This window comes from Brachypodium distachyon, chromosome 4 (genome assembly GCF_000005505.3).
Source record: "Brachypodium distachyon strain Bd21 chromosome 4, Brachypodium_distachyon_v3.0, whole genome shotgun sequence".
Lineage (NCBI taxonomy): Eukaryota > Viridiplantae > Streptophyta > Magnoliopsida > Poales > Poaceae > Brachypodium > Brachypodium distachyon.
This window is the reverse complement of record NC_016134.3, coordinates 41,158,102-41,174,981: the sequence shown is the minus strand read 5'-3', so window position 1 is coordinate 41,174,981 and position 16,880 is coordinate 41,158,102. Positions and strand designations below refer to the sequence as shown.

The following is a 16,880-nucleotide window of genomic DNA, read 5'->3' as shown; positions in this document are numbered from 1 at the left end:
ACTGCATTATGCTTTTTCTTTTTATGTAACAAAAGAAACAACCAAAACTACCTCTTGGAAGACACCGGCATGTTCTGCCAGATGGCAACACCTATCGCGCTAGAAGGCCCTTTGAGAGGTTGCACCCTCTGTGCATGGAGAATGCACCCACTCGGGGAGGATGCCCATTTATTTAGCAAAATTGGAAATATTTAGCTTTCAAATTAGCATAGGTGGATATTTAACCCAATGTTTTGATGAACCAAAGATGCAAGTCATATTGTGTACAATCTCCTTTCGGTTATTATGGCACGCGTCCAAACTTTGTACCTATGTAATCAATTTAACCAACAACATACGAGTTATTTGCCATACAAAGTACACCATTAGAAAACCATCTTCTTTTTTTAATGGTATAGTTTATGTGGCATACAACACATATTTTGGTGGGCAAATCGATGACCTAGGCACGGACGTGTGCCGTGTAAAGTGAAAAGGAGGGAGTACATTGCATATCACTCTTAGCTACAGATGATTATCACCACAATTCCAAATCTGCACTAATTGCAACCCTCTTGAGTTTTAAATCTTTTGGCAAAAGCGAAAATTGGAAACCTTTCTTCAAACGTGTGCCTTCTGCCTTGTACCGGAGATTTCCATATGAAACCTTAGTGCATCTTCAATGATCTGTGTCACAGCTTGCTAGATTTGTACCAAAATCAAAACCATAGTCATATTCTTTATACTAACAGATATCTACTTGAGCCACACAAATTGTGTATTCATAAAGTGATTATTAGTCAAAGGCTCTGTGAAAGCAAACAAAATAAACCTTATATAACAGAGACGCGGGTAGTACCATGTTATAAAAATACCTCCGACATGACAGATTTACCAACCATTAACTATCTCGCAACCTAACTATCTACTAGCAACCATCGAAGATGTCTCTACAAATACGAAGGAAAGGACTATTTCACCACCGATAGCATAAATATTTAGTTGTACTAAATCTGAGACACTTATTATGTATAGGAGGGAGTACATATCACCAAATGCCAAGAAAATGTACACATACACAGCAGCAGCAGCTCACACAACATTACAACACGACCTCAAGTCCTTGCACATCTGACAGCAGGATTTATTCAGAATGTATGAGTTCGGATTCCAGTCAAGAAAACAGAAGAGCTGGAATGCACATGATGTTCAGCTACAACTGTTCTACATGGCAGTTCAGACGGGATGCAGCTTGCTACAACGCATCAAGTTCAGAAACATGCATGGATGCTACCGGCTAGCTACTGCATATACAACAAGAGAAAGAGAATACAACAGAGAAAACCCCAAACAGTTGCTACTGCCGCTCTCTTGATTCTGACCTATCAGCCTGCCTATTATTATCCCTGTCGCTGTGCCTGTTGTCATGCCTATCATACTGCTGATCATTTCTCTCATTTTGCCTGTCATATTGATGCCTCTCGTTGCTCGAAGGTTGTCTATCAAAGCGGCGATCATTCCTCGATGGATGTCCGTCATTGGTTTGCGTATGGACAAAGGGGCACTGGTGTCTATTGCAGTGACCAGTCTCTGCAAAGGCATAGCAGACTCCCTTCCTAAAAGGCCCCCGTGACCCTCCACCACCAGACTGCGGCCTCCATGATCTTCCACCTGAGTCACCACCATTGAAGTCTTGCTGATTATTCCAAGTCGGGTTGCTGCCTGGTGAATTCCAGTTCATATTATTATTCGCCTGGCCTGTCCCGTTTACAGGATTAGGACCTGGATTTCCCTGCACAGGAGCACTCCAGCCAACATTTTGGTTTATGTTACCAACTTGGGGAACCCAACCAGGATAAGAATTTGCATTTCCTTGTGCCATGGCACCCCAAGGGGCCATTGCAACTCCTTGCATCTGAGCTCCCATCATAGTAGCTGCATTTGGAGTCCCTTGGCCTTGAGTTGCAGTCCACATCATATTCATGTTGGAATTTCCGGGATTCTGTGTGACCCAACCCATGTTCGGGACTGCATTTTGCTGTGTTGGCATAGTCAAACCCATGTTGTAGCTTGTGGCACCTTGTCCTGGTGCTGCCCAGGGCATGCTCATATTGGTCTGTCCCATCCAGCCCATGTTTGCATTACCCTGAAGTGCTGATCCCCAGTTCATATTTCCAGGCCCCTGAGCTTGGCCAGATGTGTTTGCAACTTGTGCAGGCATGGACCAACCACTATCTCCACCAGCAGCAGATGGCGTTGACATCACCTGAGGCGGCATCATTGAGTTGGAGGCATCGGTTGATTGGTTCCTTGCATCTGCAGGTGGTGCCATAATAATGCAATTAGTTAGGTCTGTACTGACAAAACACAATTCTTATGGAACAACAGGAGATGCTTAACATTAAAACCCCTGCAGATTTGCTTTGAAACTATTGGAACCTAGAGGTCGAGATTTCTAGGAAGATTGCAGAGAAAACACGTCTTAAACAATGGACGCAATGGGTTTACCTTCAAGTTGCTGAGCGTTGGACTGTGCAGCTCCAGGCTGTGCACCTACTGGTCCAAGATCTGTAAGGAACAAAACAAGTCAAACATCAAACTAAAATACCTATTTACTGTAAATTCCAACTTTCAACCAAGTCGTTGAAGCAAATAAACTATGCCAAGGGTTAACTATGCCAAGGGTTTAACTTCACCTGAAGATCTTGTCCTTCCATGTGAAGCATCTTCACCTGACTTGGAATCATTTGTGTCAACAAATCTGTCATCCTTTGGCTGCAAAACGGATGCTATTTGGTTCTGGGACTGCAGCTGTGAATTAACTATTTCTGCACCCACTATTGCCGCAGCTGGTGCAGGAGTTAACTGACCTACATTTCCCGCTCCTGCATTATTCTGTCCTGAAAAGCCTCCCATGGTAGGCTGAGAATGTGTCATGGGATTTACTGTAGTATCAAACTGACTTGAGGACGCATTCCAACCCCCAGCAAGAGATTGCTGGCTTGCAAAAGCTGCATGATAATCTTGTGCACCAGACTGGATCATGGTTGATCCTGGATTTGCTATATCATAATCATGTCTTTGACTAACCCTGCCCGAGAAAGACTGTGACCTATTTGGAACTACTGATTGTGAAGTTTGTTCACCAGCTTTTGTGCTTTCCTCGAGAATGGGATCACTAGAGGGTCTAGCACCAACATCTGACTTGGTTCTCAAGTAAGCTTTGTCTATCTTAGAAGAGCTACCAAGTGGCGGTACCCACGGAGGCAGGTCTTTCTCAAACTTCCCAGCCAAAGCATCAGCCAACAATATTGAGTCATCCTGCTTCTCATTAGACTTCCATATTTTCAAATTAGGAGGGAAGTACCCACTGTTGTTCCATTTTCGCAATTGAACAATTGAGAAAGGGCCTTGAATTTTATTAGAAGGATCCATATACTGCCATATCTTTTCAGACTCATTGACTGTTGACTGTGGTGCTGGTGCTGCCGACCCTGAATTAGCTGTTAAAGTTTGAGACAGGACACCAGATAGCCCACGTGGAGTACTGCCTGTGGTGGCTTCCACATTAACTTTTTGTGCACCAAAGTTTGGACTATCTGGTTTACCTGTGTAACCAGCTCTTTCACCATGAGAAGAAAATGTACGTCCATGGGGAGATTCCAAATGTGTGTTTGATTCACCCCATGTGTTCCGGTTTGGTTCCCAGTTAGTTTTTGAATCCCTCTGTGCAGGACTCTTACCTTCTCCCTTACCAGGAGACACTGGATTACTATCTTTCCTAGAGAAAGAACCTCTCGGCTTACTGAAGCTACCTGTATGACAGAAAAATGAAAAGTCAATGTCAGAGCGGTAACAGGTGATCAGGAGGTTGACAAAGTCAAGTCAAGTCAGGTACTCTTTTCAGCATCCTCCTCTGGTTCTTCTGGAGATTCATAGTCCGGATCCATGGTAGGGTCAGCATGTATTTCAGGTTCTTCCTTTAGCCTACGAGCACGCTCCTCTGGCGTATTTAGAAGCTGCAGCTTCTCTACACATTCTCTAAGCGTAAGTACTGGTTAAGGCACACAACCTAAATTATAATTTGGTAGGAAAGGATTATTCCTCATTACAGAAATTTCTAAAGTCACATGGTGACGGGTGACGAACACACCACCAAAGTAACAAAAGAGGAGAAATTTAGAATAATCTTGAACCATGAAGTACAGAGACAACTAAATATTGACTGATGAAATAAATTCAGAAAAGGATATTCTTTTCTATGGCCCATATCGCTGGCACGATCACGAAGATGTGCAAGACGCATCTTTTCACTTTCAATCCACTGCAAAGATCCAATTTGCATTCAAGAATAAAAGAATTGAAAATAGAAATGCTTGACTGGAAACTTCTAAAGAAATAGAAATGCTTGACTCAAACTTCTAAAGTTCTCTCCATACTAGTTTCTTACATCATTGACTTTCACGGACTGGAGAATCCTTGCCTTCTCCTGAACCTCTCCCTGGAGGACAAGACATAATGGTGTGTCAGACCATAGAGAAACACAGTGCACAATGACACACGGGACACAAAATAATGTATAATAATATTACCACTGTCAGCCTTGAAATGAATCCACACTTTATGCTCTGTCGTAAACGTTTACACTCCTCCTATAACAAGAACAATGATAGCACTCAGTGAATGCTAATAGATTTACTGAATGAACGCATACTTGTATCATAGTGACAAGGTCAGGTTAGGCCAATAACAATTACTAATTATTAACAGTATAAAGTGAAAGTAATTAAAACTAAAAAGTCAATAGAGATGACAACTGTAAAAGGAAAATGCTAGCTTTCTATTTGGTTTTAGTAAACATCAAACGAATAGTAAAGAAAGTTATTGAATTCCTAGAGTAAAACAATACCTCAGTGAATTCCTGGTTTGAGGTTATATCAATAGTAATAACCTCTTTCTTGTCCAAGTTTAGTATCTCTAGTGTTATGTCAGTTGTCCTTTTTCCACATTTATACTTCTCAGCAGCTATTCCAGTCCCTGCGCACAAATATAGGAAATTCAACAATCAGAATCATGAAACGCTAAATCTGACAACAGATTGGAAGTGTATCATCTATCCAATAATTCAGCTTGATAGAGTATCATCTTACCAACAATCTGCACAAGTCGATAGATGTCTTGCCTTTGACCTGTACCAGATATCCTTATTCTCACAAATGCTCCAAGAACTTTCTCACTAAATGTGTCAGTGTCAACAATCAACTCTTCCATTAGGTTGCGGCGCAGGTACATCAAACCAATGTTATGGATATCTATCGAGGCAAAGTCATCTAGGTTCGTTTGCATAGCTCTCTGATCATACTTGCGTGATTTTCTTTTCTTTTCTGAACTCATCACAACTGATGCTTCACTGTTACCATCAACATCCTGGCCAGGATCAGGGTCTACAACACCACCGTGGTTGTCATCGATATCAACTGGTGAGATCTCAGTCATCAGAAAATGAGACTCGAGAAGCTTCAGCATCTCAAAATGCCCAACACGTTCTTTCCCAAAGAGACTTTGCAGTAAAGGATCACAAACTATCTGGCTTTTCCGGCGAGGATCGCGGAGATTTTCACGTTTGATATACTCAAGTATGAGGCCTTGAACTTCAAACTGAGACAGAGCAGATTTGTCACCATTTCTCATACATGCAACAAAATCCAAGAGCTCCTTTGAAGCCCAACTAGCCTCTTCCGCTGAGGATGTAGATGTCCCCACACTTTCAGATTCTTTTGATCCATGCTCACTGCTCGAAGCACGTTTTGATAATTTTCTGACCTTTGCCCCCGTAGAATTCTTAGAATTACTTGAGAGGCCTCGTTTGGTATATTTCCGAGTGCTTGCTTTCCCTTTGGAGCTGTCCTCATTAGCAGCACGCTTTAATTGCTTCCTTCCCCTCTTTTTCGATGAATTGCTTTCTAGAGGACGCTCAGCCGAACCGTCTGAATTAGCCTCTTCTGCATCATTAGTTTCAGAAAGTTTACTAGAAGATTCATTCTTTTGACGCCTAGCTGCTGATACTTGTTCAAATGTCAATGGCAACGTCGCTTTCAAATTCAACCAATAATCCTTGAACAAGGACCACCAGCCTTCTTTGTCATCAAAGTCAACATCCTGTTAAATACAAGTGTATGAGTAGAAAGTATGCATACCAGAGAACTATTAATAATCATTTCATACAGGTAAAGCTGCCGACATGAGAACTGACGAGCAGGAAAATCGACACTTTGCAAGTAATTTGCAGCAATAGTAAGAAAAGCATGTTAGAACTTCAAACGGAGCAGAAGGAAATAAGAGCAGAAACTAAACCAATATCCTAAATCTAGCTGGAATATAAGAGGGGACTGATGTTGATAAATGAGCAAGTTGAAAGAAAAAAAAAGCAGGTCTCCTGTGCGACATGACATTGTTTTCTCATCTTGGGTGTTAGTGTACGCGTTTAGCCATGCCAACCAATGCCATAAGCCCATAACCATGGATTAGGATCGACTTAGAATTGTAATCTAATTATGGTTGCCTAACAGACAGGCTGCTCTCCGTGTAATCAGGGATCTCATCCTGTAAGAACTTAGAACTCATGTGTAAAGCTGATACGGCGCTCTTGTTGCGAATCCAGCAGTACCACAGCATCCCCAGGGCATAGTATATATGACCTTCATCAGGCCCGATGTACTTGCAGCAAATATACTTGCATATGCACGGCCCACACAGGCAGCACCTCCTCCTTGCGTAGTGGGGACTTCAGCACCTCAAGGGCACACTGCATCATGGCCTCCAGCTGACGGCCTCATTGACCAATGCTCTCACTGCCTACACCCATGTGGACTGGCAGGCTGTTCTGACGGCCAGTATTCCACCTACGGCTACTGTCTCTATCTCAGCGGTAACCTCGTCATAGTCCTCCAAACAAGAGTGCAGAGAACGAGTAGCACACGGTGACCAACGCAATCAGAAGCTAACAGGGTGTGACAACTTCAGAAAATTTAAAGAGTCAACGACCCCATCTCTAAAGAAACTGCTGTTTTCAGGGATAAAGTCAGAGCGCCATGTACATGCCGACAAACCCTGTCCAACATAAGTGTTGCCTATGTGCACGCCAGCAGCACTTTTTTTAATCATTGATGGTTACTTTATTTACACATGCTGGCATCATTTGTTTGGTTGGTGTGCCTTTGGGCAAATATGAGGTGCATTCTCCGATAAACTGAAAGATAACGAGTGTGACCCTACTTAATACACGCATACACCTATGATTATTATTGAGGTATGCAGTTTTTCATTGGAATACATAATGAATTGAGGAAGAGCCCACAATGTGGCTGTCCACTCAATCATGTTGATGTGTTTGGTATGCATGAGTTAGGCACAGAAAGGTCGAGCACAGGTCAACACATATGATTAATTTCTTTTTATTGGACCAACACTGTGCGAACATCTTTACTCCTATAAAAGAGCCTAATGGTGGTGGCGGTACGTCACACATCCTCCCGTCTCTGACGAGTGGGACCTGCTTTCCAGTGCCTTCCGCCGCCCCACACCCGATTGATCGGCGAGCCTGGAGCCTCCCCTTGACTAGGGATGGCACCAGCAGGGTATGGGTACGGGTGGTGCCTTCCCATACCCTTACCCGCTCTTTTGATCTTACCCGTTACCCTTACCCATACCCGCCAACGGGTACAACTTTTTCCCATAACTGTTACCCGTCAGGGTAGACGGGTACCCGCAGGTAAAAATACCCATGTAAAAATTTGATCGCGTAGTCGTAAACAACAATATATTCCTTAGAAGCAATAATATTTTTCTCAAAAAAAAGCAATATCTTGTCATAAACAAAACTACACGAGCACAATATAAACAACAATAACACATAGAAAGACAATTTATCATTAAAAATAGCAACACATCATGACAAAAACTGCAGCACATCATTGTGAGCCTATCTTCTCTGTGAAGATCACACTCACACGCTAGTTAGTATATGGGTAAACGGGTACATGGGTATGGGTTACGCATTCCCATACCCGTACCCGCTCTACCCGACGGGTACGGAATTTTTCCCATTTACGTACCCGTGGGTAAAGTTGGCCCAAACCCGTGCCCTAATGGGGATTTACCCGCCGGGTAAGCGGGTAATGGGTACCCATTGCCATCCCTGCCCTTGACGGAAGGAAAAATGGGATCCAATTCTTCTCGCCACTATGCCTCCCTCCGTCCTTGGATCCAACTCTTCTTGCGTCGCCGGCCACCGCGCCATCCTCCGCCCCCTCTCTCATCTGTGGAGGGCGACGCCGCCAGCCTGCCACAGAGCTGGTCCCGGCCCCTTCCCTTCGCTGCCCTCATCCATGAAGATCGGGAAGTCTGGCCGGCACGGTCGCGGATCCTCTGGACGCTCTAGCAGCCATGGTCGCTAGGAAGGGGAGAAAGGAGGTGGACGGCGCCGGCGAGTTGTCAGGCGGTGTGCACGGACGGATCAGGCCCGGGCTCCCTACCCTTTGCCCCCACCCCCTCTTTCTCATCCGCAGATGATGACGCAGCCATGGAGCCCCGGCTCACCTCCATCAGACCATCACTGGCGCCCGTGAGCTCACCTCCGCCACCGGTCAAATTCCCGCCGCCAACAGCAACAGTGGGTTCGCAGCCGCCGATGACGAAATCTCCTCCACCGCCGGCTCCAGCGAGCCCCCTACAGTGTTAATGTCTTATGGTGTGTACTTATTCCTACTCTAGCAATTGCATGTTTAGTTATCGATGAACGTCCAGTCTCGTGTTTATATTTGACATCCATACATCATCTGATGTATAATAACTTTATATTATGTTGTTATGAATATACATGACGAATAATATTAGATGAGGAAAGTAACATATGTCTGCCTCAAGAAATTTGTGTGCCATGTCCCATGTGATGGGAAAGACGCTGATCTCAACAAGCTAATTGAACATGTCTTCCCTTGTCTAGATGAGAACCTGACCAGAATTACATTGCATCTCGAGCAATTCTATCGACCAAGAATGATAACGTCAACATGATAAAAAACTTAAGCCATGTTCTGGTTTTTTGGTAGTGTAAACCTTTGGTAACCACGTTTGGGCCAATGTCTGGTATGGTTTTGATAACTGAAGGTTCTAGAGAAATGGTCGGATACTAATCTATACCAGATTTTGCTGTCACTAAATTATGCTTTCTTTTGTCTCAAATGGCAAAAGCTAAAAGTAAGTACTATGTGGAATTTGCTTCTTGAAAAGCTTTGCAAGAAAAGTTATACTGTTGATCCTTGTTCTTTCCAAACTCTTATGCTGAAATTTTGCCTTGTGTTTTTCCTCTTCTCCATTATGATAGAAGTCCTTTGTTTGTTTGGTTCTAATGTTCTATGCACAAGAAGGCTGCTGCTAGGCTATATGAGATTTAGTTATGTCACTAAATTATGATTTCTTCTCTTTCTCAAAATGGCAAAATCTAGAGATGTGACATGATTTCCATCATGCACCCTGTCGACTCTTACTTGTGCAGCCACTATTCTTTTTTTTCTGTACACCATTTTGACTTTTGTTCTGCACCTGTCACCTCTCATTTGATTTTTGTTCTGCACCAGTGTATCGGTGATCTGTCGTTTTGTACTAAGGTGAGAAGGATACAACCAAGAGATGCAGTGTGCTTCTAGCCTACAACCCAATATTGACTGGATGGTTAGTCCTGTTACTTGGTTTGGGAGATCCATAGCTGATAAATAAGTGCAGTTTCAAATTTACTGACACAAGGCAACATTGCCTTCGATAGTAGTGTACAAATAGAAGGTCAGAGGTCCTCCAATTTTTTGTTTATGCTCTTTGGAGATCAGTCTAATAAGAAGTATTTGGGTGTCCTGCACCTTTTGGGCATGAATTTAAATTTAACTGAACTCATGTCTGCTGCTTGAATATAGAAAATGTACTAACATAACAACTTGCTATAAGCCTTGAACAAACAAAATGGGGTTTGCATCTGAGCACCGTGCTTATATTCGCAAGCTTCTTCATGTCTATTTAATAACCGACGGTTGCCAATTAGTATGCTTTAATTTATAATAAAGTTTGTTATCATTGTTTGTTAAAAAAAGTTTTAACTATCACTTGTTGTTTAATCTTGTGAATAACTTTGGTTCAAAATTCAAAATATGGTATGGGACAACTCTTGGAAGCACGAGGTGATACATTAAGGCATTGTATTTTCAGATGGAATGCATGGATATGTAAAGCCGAAGGTATTGCAGTGAAGTTGGCGCTCTATTGTAGTATGGGACTGTGTTGTAGAATGCCGGAGGGGTGCATGGTGTTCGTTGGAAGGAATGAGAGCTAGGTGGGTGTGATCGAAAATCACACTGTCATTGCACCCAACGCATATGTATTCATGAACTAGAAGCAAATGAGGCATGATATTTGGTTTTTTCACTTCCAGCAATAATTGTAATGTTTGTGCAATGTATTGTTGTACCGTAGCAACGCACGGGCACCAAACTAGTCTAAGAAATGAGGATTAAGCTTGCTGATCTTTCCAGGTCTAAAACTCTCACACGAATAAGAACCACAAAACACTAAACCAGCTCCTCAATGCCATACAAGGACTAATTAGTTGCAAAGGACAAGATATATAATAAGACTAAGTTACTAAACACCGAGAAAATATTAGATCAGAGAAGCTAAGAATAAGGTGAACAGGTTACCATTTGTTCTGTTGCCTCCTCTCTGTTCTCTATCAGCATCACAGTATTCATGCATGTCTCACAGAGGCCTTTTGTTCCTCTGACAGAGATGAATTTTGTATCTTTAATGCACACTTTACACAAGGAATATGTACATGTGTAACACATTTGGCGAGCAGGTTTCTGACAGTTGCTACAAATGTGCCACCCTGAGAAAATTATGCAAAGTAAATGGAATCAAGGTAAGCGTTTTGACTTTTGAGGGATTCTATCTGCGGATTAAGCATCAATAATTGTCTACCTTTACGAAGATACTTATCATTATCAGAGAAGCACGCATGTAATTATTAAAAGCAAAAATAGTACTCCCTCAAATTTGCCCAAATATGGATGTATCTATGTTTAAAAAGCATCTAGATACATGTAATATTTCGACAAGTAATTCCGGCCGGAGGGAGTACTGTAACATAGTATCGCACTACCTTTTACAACACCCACAATAGTGGGAAATAATCAAGTTTTATGTATAGCAAGCAGCCAGGATTAGACATGGTAAAATTATAAGCCCACAACATAATTAACCAGATAAAAGAATATTTCATAATTCATGCAAGGAAACTGATTGAAGGACATGCACCAAAAATTGGGTGCAACTGATTGCAGAGTTAACAGACAAATAACACATTTAAATATGAGATGTAACACTATTGAACAGGAAAATTATGTGACAATCCCAGCACGAGAATTGTAAAGAAGCAGATTTGTTGCAAATATGCCACCGACAAAACATGGATTTTGCAAGATTGTAACATGCAGAACCACATAGTTCAAACACAAGCATTTAAGAGCACTTAAAAGTTTTCCAGAATGCGTCCATCTGACATACCACAAGTCCACCGACCCTTCGACTTGAAGAATTCGTCGTTCCGATTAATACAGCCAGGATGATAAGCCTTAGTGCAAAACCTGAGGACACAGAATGAACAGTCAAAGCTATAACATACTTGTTCATTTTAGAGTGACAAAAGAAAAATCAATTATATGATGCACAAACCTACGATCACAAATCACAAGGTCACCACCATCAAAGCAAATGAAGCAGACCTCCTCCTCATCCTTCTTTTTAGCAGATGGCTTCACCAAAGCCTTAGCCTTGGAAGATTGACGACATGGCTTTGGGCGCCTTCCACCTTTCCTTGTCAATGGTGGAGGCTCATCATCATCATCCTCCCCATCCATTTGCACATCCTCTTGTCCAGGTATATCATTACCAACCATGTCAATGTCAACTTCAGCTTCTTCCGGAACACTATCAGTTTCTCCAGTGACATTTTGGTCCGCAATGCCATCTTCTTCATCCTCATCTCCAGTTGTAGAAACCGCATATTTTTCCAGGCCTTCCTCATCTGCACCATCATCCCTAGCTGAGACAACCTCTGTCTCCTGATTATCATCTCCAGTCAGGCCAATTGTATCCATTTGTATGTCCTCATCTGTGGCACCGACACCAGCTGCATCAGCAGTTTTCTCATTGATGACATCTCTACTCATGGAAACTGCATCCATCTGCCACCCCTCATCTGCGGAAGCATCACCAGCTGTTGTAACCCCTTCCTCATTGTCAGTTCCAGCTGTGGCAAGTGTATCCATTTTTGTGACCTCCTCTGTAATAACATTATTAGTCATGTCAGCTGCAGCTTCTTCGAGAACACTATCAGCTTCCTCAGCAACAATTTGGGAAGCCATGATATTTTCTTCATCCTCATCTCCAGCCGTAATAGCCGCATATTTTTCCATGCCCTCCTCACCGTCATTGACAGTTGACGAAACCTCCTTTTCCCGGTTATCATCTCCAGTCAGACCAACTGCAGCCACGTGTGTACCCTCACCTGTGGCGTCAACATAAGCTGTACCAGCAGCTCTCTCCTTGTCATCTCTACTCGCAGAAACTGCATCTATCTGCCTACCCTCATCCATGGAAGCGTAACCAGCTGTTGCAACCCCTTCCTCCTCGTTGTCATTTTCAGTTGATGCATGCGTGTCCATCTTTGTGCCCTCCTCTGCAAAACCATCATCAACTCTGAAAGGCTCTGCTTCCATATCATTCAATGCAGTTGTAGCAACTGCATCCATTCGTGCCCCCTCCTTATCCTGAGAATCTTCACCATTGTCACTAACCAGAACAGAACCATCATCTTGCAGACCATGTCCAAAGTGAGCAGAGTCGTCAGCACCATGATGAATATCTTGACCATCTCGACCTCCAACGGGAACCATATCAGAATCATCATCAACCATGGAAGCACCCAGCTTTGTGGGATCATCCACAGCAAAGCTACTCTCGTTCAATTGCACCCCAACGCCAGCATCTTCCACGGGCTCCTTGTCAGCCGGATCATAGTAGCCTGCGATTCCCTCAGTCTCCGTTGCCACCACGTAATCTCCGCCGGCCTTTGTATCCTGATCGGGCTTTTCGCCCTCTCCGCCACCGCCGTCACCGTCCAGCACAATATCCGGCGTGGTCGGCATGGCCTTCACCGCGCCGGGAACAAGAGCGGGTCTAGAAATTTGTGGAAGTTAGTTTGGGGCAGAGTAATCAATCACTGGATTACGGGACCAAGAGCTCGTACCTCGAAAAATCAATGCCCGAGACTGCTTACCGGGGGGGAACAACAGGGAGGCGACGAGGTAGGACAGGAGCGGCGGCGCGCGCGGCGTCGGCGGAGGGGTTGGGGGCGCGAGGCGTCGGCGGCGAGCTACGGCACGGCCGCTGCGGCAACTCTAGGGCACAGCGGTGACGACTTCAGGAGAGGATTTTAGAGCCGCATCGGTTTGGGTAGGGCAGCGTGCGCGTGGCGTGGGAGAGGAAGAGGAAGTGCCATCGACTCGTTAGTCGTGACTGTGCGGTGCTGGGCCGGGCTGGACGTGGACTGTTGTTTCTAGATAGGCCTATGGGGCATGTGGGCTGTGTATAGAGGCCCGGGGAAAGGTTGAACAGCACACATGCAAGATTTCACCGTTTTCAAGTACTGGCACCCGTGCGCTGCCATCTGCGTTTTGCCCAACAAAATTATACAGCGATGTTTGGCTAAAGTATATGTTAAGTATGTAACCAAGTTGCAAACCTCACTTAATTAGTTTTCCTCCATGCAATATTAAGTGCTAGCCGAAATGCACGTGGATTGCAACGGAATAACAAAACAAAATTAAAAAAACATATGCATCAAGCAACTTCTTTCTCTTCGAATTGTACAAAAAATACAACGTCGACAAAGAATTCAATTTTGTTGAGCAAGACCGTGGCTGCTTGGCGAGCCTCCGTCATCAGGTTCATATGGTCGATCGTGCACTTTGGTTTGCTGCTCGATTGGTCCATGCGCACACAGGTACCTGCATATATCTATGCCGTATGCATGTACATGTGTAAAATAATTTCACCAGCGCATAGCCATACGAGCAACCAGTTCTCCCTCTGACGAACGCTACACAAAAAAAGACAGAGCAACCAACGAACCAAGCAGAGCAGCAGAATCACCTGATCAACCGCAGCCCAATCCAGGCGACGCTAGCCTGCGCCACCGTCACCCTCGCAGCGCAGGGAGACAGTTCCAGCCTGCCTGAAAACTCAGCAGTCCCGCGGGGCCGCGAAGACTCCCGAACTCGAGCGCCGCCCTCCGATTGGTGCAGCGGCACGCTGAAGACGGCAGAACAGCAACGACGACAGAGTAAGATTGGTGCAGGCGGTAACCGGCCAATACAGCAACGACGCCCGTCCAGCGGCCGCAAACGGCAAAATCCAACGGACGACGACGGAGGACGATTGGTGCAGGTGGCAACCGGCGAATATAGCAGCGATGCCCGTCGAGTCCAGCGGCCGCGAACGGCAAATCCAGCGGCAATGCCCGTCGCAGTAGGCGGGAGCTCCTTGGAGAAGGGGCGGTCGATCTTTACGGCTACCGTTGCACGAGATCAAGGACCAAGGCCGTCTCTTTTATTCGTGTTTTCTTCGTGGTCTCGGATTTGGAAAGGCTGCGTCATGGTATTTGGAAATTGTCAGGGGAAACAAACGAGGGGAGGGTGTGGGGCGTGCGATGATAAATAAGACGGAAAGTTTGACAGGCCACTAAAGCGCATGTTAAAGGAAACGTTAGACAAGTATAGAAAAACATCACCAACAACAGCAAAGCCCATTTCCCCTTTCTCTTCTGCCTGGAGCTGCAAAATGGTGACCCTCAGGGTACCCTTTGACCCTACTTAGTTCAAACAAATGAACTAGTTTTTCAAAAAGTTGTGTCATTTTAAAACTTTAGTTCATTTGGTTAAACTAAAGAGGGTCAATGGGTACCCTGAGGGTCACAAACTTGCAACTCTACTTCTACCTCACCCCGCTCCCCTCCTTATGTTGCTTTGATGCCTCAACCCACTATTCTAAAAGAAAAAGGAAATCTGTTCAACTCCCCGTCTCCTCGTGTTGCTGGCTATGTCGATCAGGAGGGGGGACTCTAGCTCCCTTTCATTCTTAGTAGATCCATATTTTTCGTCCGCACGTCTACTTAGTTTTAAAGATGCTGCCTTAGGGACACATGGTTTTATGTCGAGATCTTGCTCACCATCATCTTGAAGTGCACGACACCACCATTAGTCGCACCAGAGCTAGAGTCACCATTGGTGTTTGAATGTGAGCATAAATAACAAGCTTCTCTCAGATCTGTTTGGATGTGAGACACCATCTCACCGGAGGTAGAGATGGCCGGGGAGTTCGCAGACCTGAGCTCCATGTTATATCCATGGTGATGTTAGAGTTCTTGTCCCTTGTCACTCTCACTCCCCTGTTTTCTCTTTTCCTAATAAATTCCCCTACTTCTGGTCTGATTTTTAAGCTTGTCAGATTTGACCCTTCATTTTCTTATTCTCTGACATGCTTTTTCACGAGCTTATTTGAATACTTGGCAATTAGAGCAAGCACTAGGAAAGGGTTGCGGACGAAGGGGTGACTTTGACAATGCCCATATCGAGGGGCATGTATCTAGAAAGCTAAGCGTGTGTGCTGGTGAATCCGTCGGCTAACAAACAAGAGGAGGCAAGGATTTAACCAGGTTCAGGGCCCTCGATGAGATAATACCCCTACGTCTTGCTGGTCGGAGATTGTATTGATGGGATTATAGAGGTTTCCGTAGAGGCTAGGGTGCTCAGATTGGATCTGGCGAGTGCGTCAGGGGCGGCTTGTCCTCCATGGTTCCCCTCCTAGTCCTTTATATAATTCCTAATTTAACTTCCTTATCTCGAGTCGCACGATTAGGCATCCAATCTCCTGGCCTTGTAGTAGGCTTGTACATGGACCCCAGGTGAACTGTAGTGGTTATGCTCAAGGTGAGGACCCGATTAGTCACGACCACTTCGGTTGCATGCCTTTTCTACTTCCGTATGGCGTCCTTTCTATTTCTGGTTTTCTCAACTTTTGACCTTGGAGTTGCTCAAGGTGTCCATTTATATTTATATCATTTCTGTTGTGTTTTCTCCTACTCTCTTATAAGAGTAATTTTGAGAGCTTATGGCCCAACTACGTGAACTCTTCCATTTTTTATGATTACAGTGTGATATTTTCACTTAAATTGCCTACCGATCCTCGGGATGGTTCAGTGGCTAACTAGATAATGTGTTGGACTGAACCTGACAGTCAGGCTCTCACACCTGGCACAAGTTGTGCTGCCAATCCTTTTCAATCAAATCGTACGCAGCATGACATCGCATTGAATTCATCGATATCTAGTTACATTCGTCAAGAAAGCGTAATGTTGCAGTTTCCTTTTCAACATCTGATGACTTATTCTTTTTTTTTTCCGAGAAAACATCTGACAACTTAACGACCAGCTGAGTTACACTTCATTCTTGGAGCTAAAACACACTCTTTCAGGTATACGAGTAATCCCATAGCCTCCCCATACCAGATAATTCCGCAAGTATTTCTCCGTACAAAGGCTGTCTCAACTTTGATTAAATTTGAATACATATATACACTAAGTCATGTTTAGATACATTCAAATTTTGACAAACTTGAGACATGTTGACATGTTTTGTTGGACGGAGAGAGTACAAGATTTGTTCACTGTATATGCCTGTGCAGTTAAATTGTACCTCGCACACATCCAGACAAAATTCAGCCAAGACCCAAAGAAC

General features: G+C 44.2%; 1 protein-coding gene across 2 annotated transcripts; it reads right to left on the bottom strand.

The window, feature by feature from the left end:
* Nucleotides 1-1,004: 1,004 nt before the first annotated feature.
* Nucleotides 1,005-13,551, bottom strand: LOC100835763 (zinc finger CCCH domain-containing protein 19). Of its 2 annotated transcripts, none has more exons than XM_024463006.1 (13): nucleotides 13,334-13,551; nucleotides 11,758-13,263; nucleotides 11,590-11,669; nucleotides 10,725-10,912; nucleotides 5,130-6,138; nucleotides 4,889-5,016; nucleotides 4,572-4,631; nucleotides 4,430-4,480; nucleotides 4,233-4,303; nucleotides 3,878-4,026; nucleotides 2,676-3,794; nucleotides 2,488-2,547; nucleotides 1,005-2,295 (listed from the first exon to the last, which is right to left on the bottom strand). In XM_024463006.1, the coding sequence occupies exons 2-13, from the start codon at nucleotides 13,230-13,232 to the stop codon at nucleotides 1,337-1,339; spliced, it is 5,349 nt and encodes a 1,782-aa protein (XP_024318774.1). In that variant the 5' UTR covers nucleotides 13,233-13,263; nucleotides 13,334-13,551; the 3' UTR covers nucleotides 1,005-1,336. The 2 variants fall into 2 exon arrangements, with proteins under 2 accessions (XP_024318774.1, XP_010238420.1); XM_010240118.3 differs by having other exon boundaries at nucleotides 13,364-13,551.
* Between the last annotated feature and the right edge of the window lie 3,329 nt (nucleotides 13,552-16,880).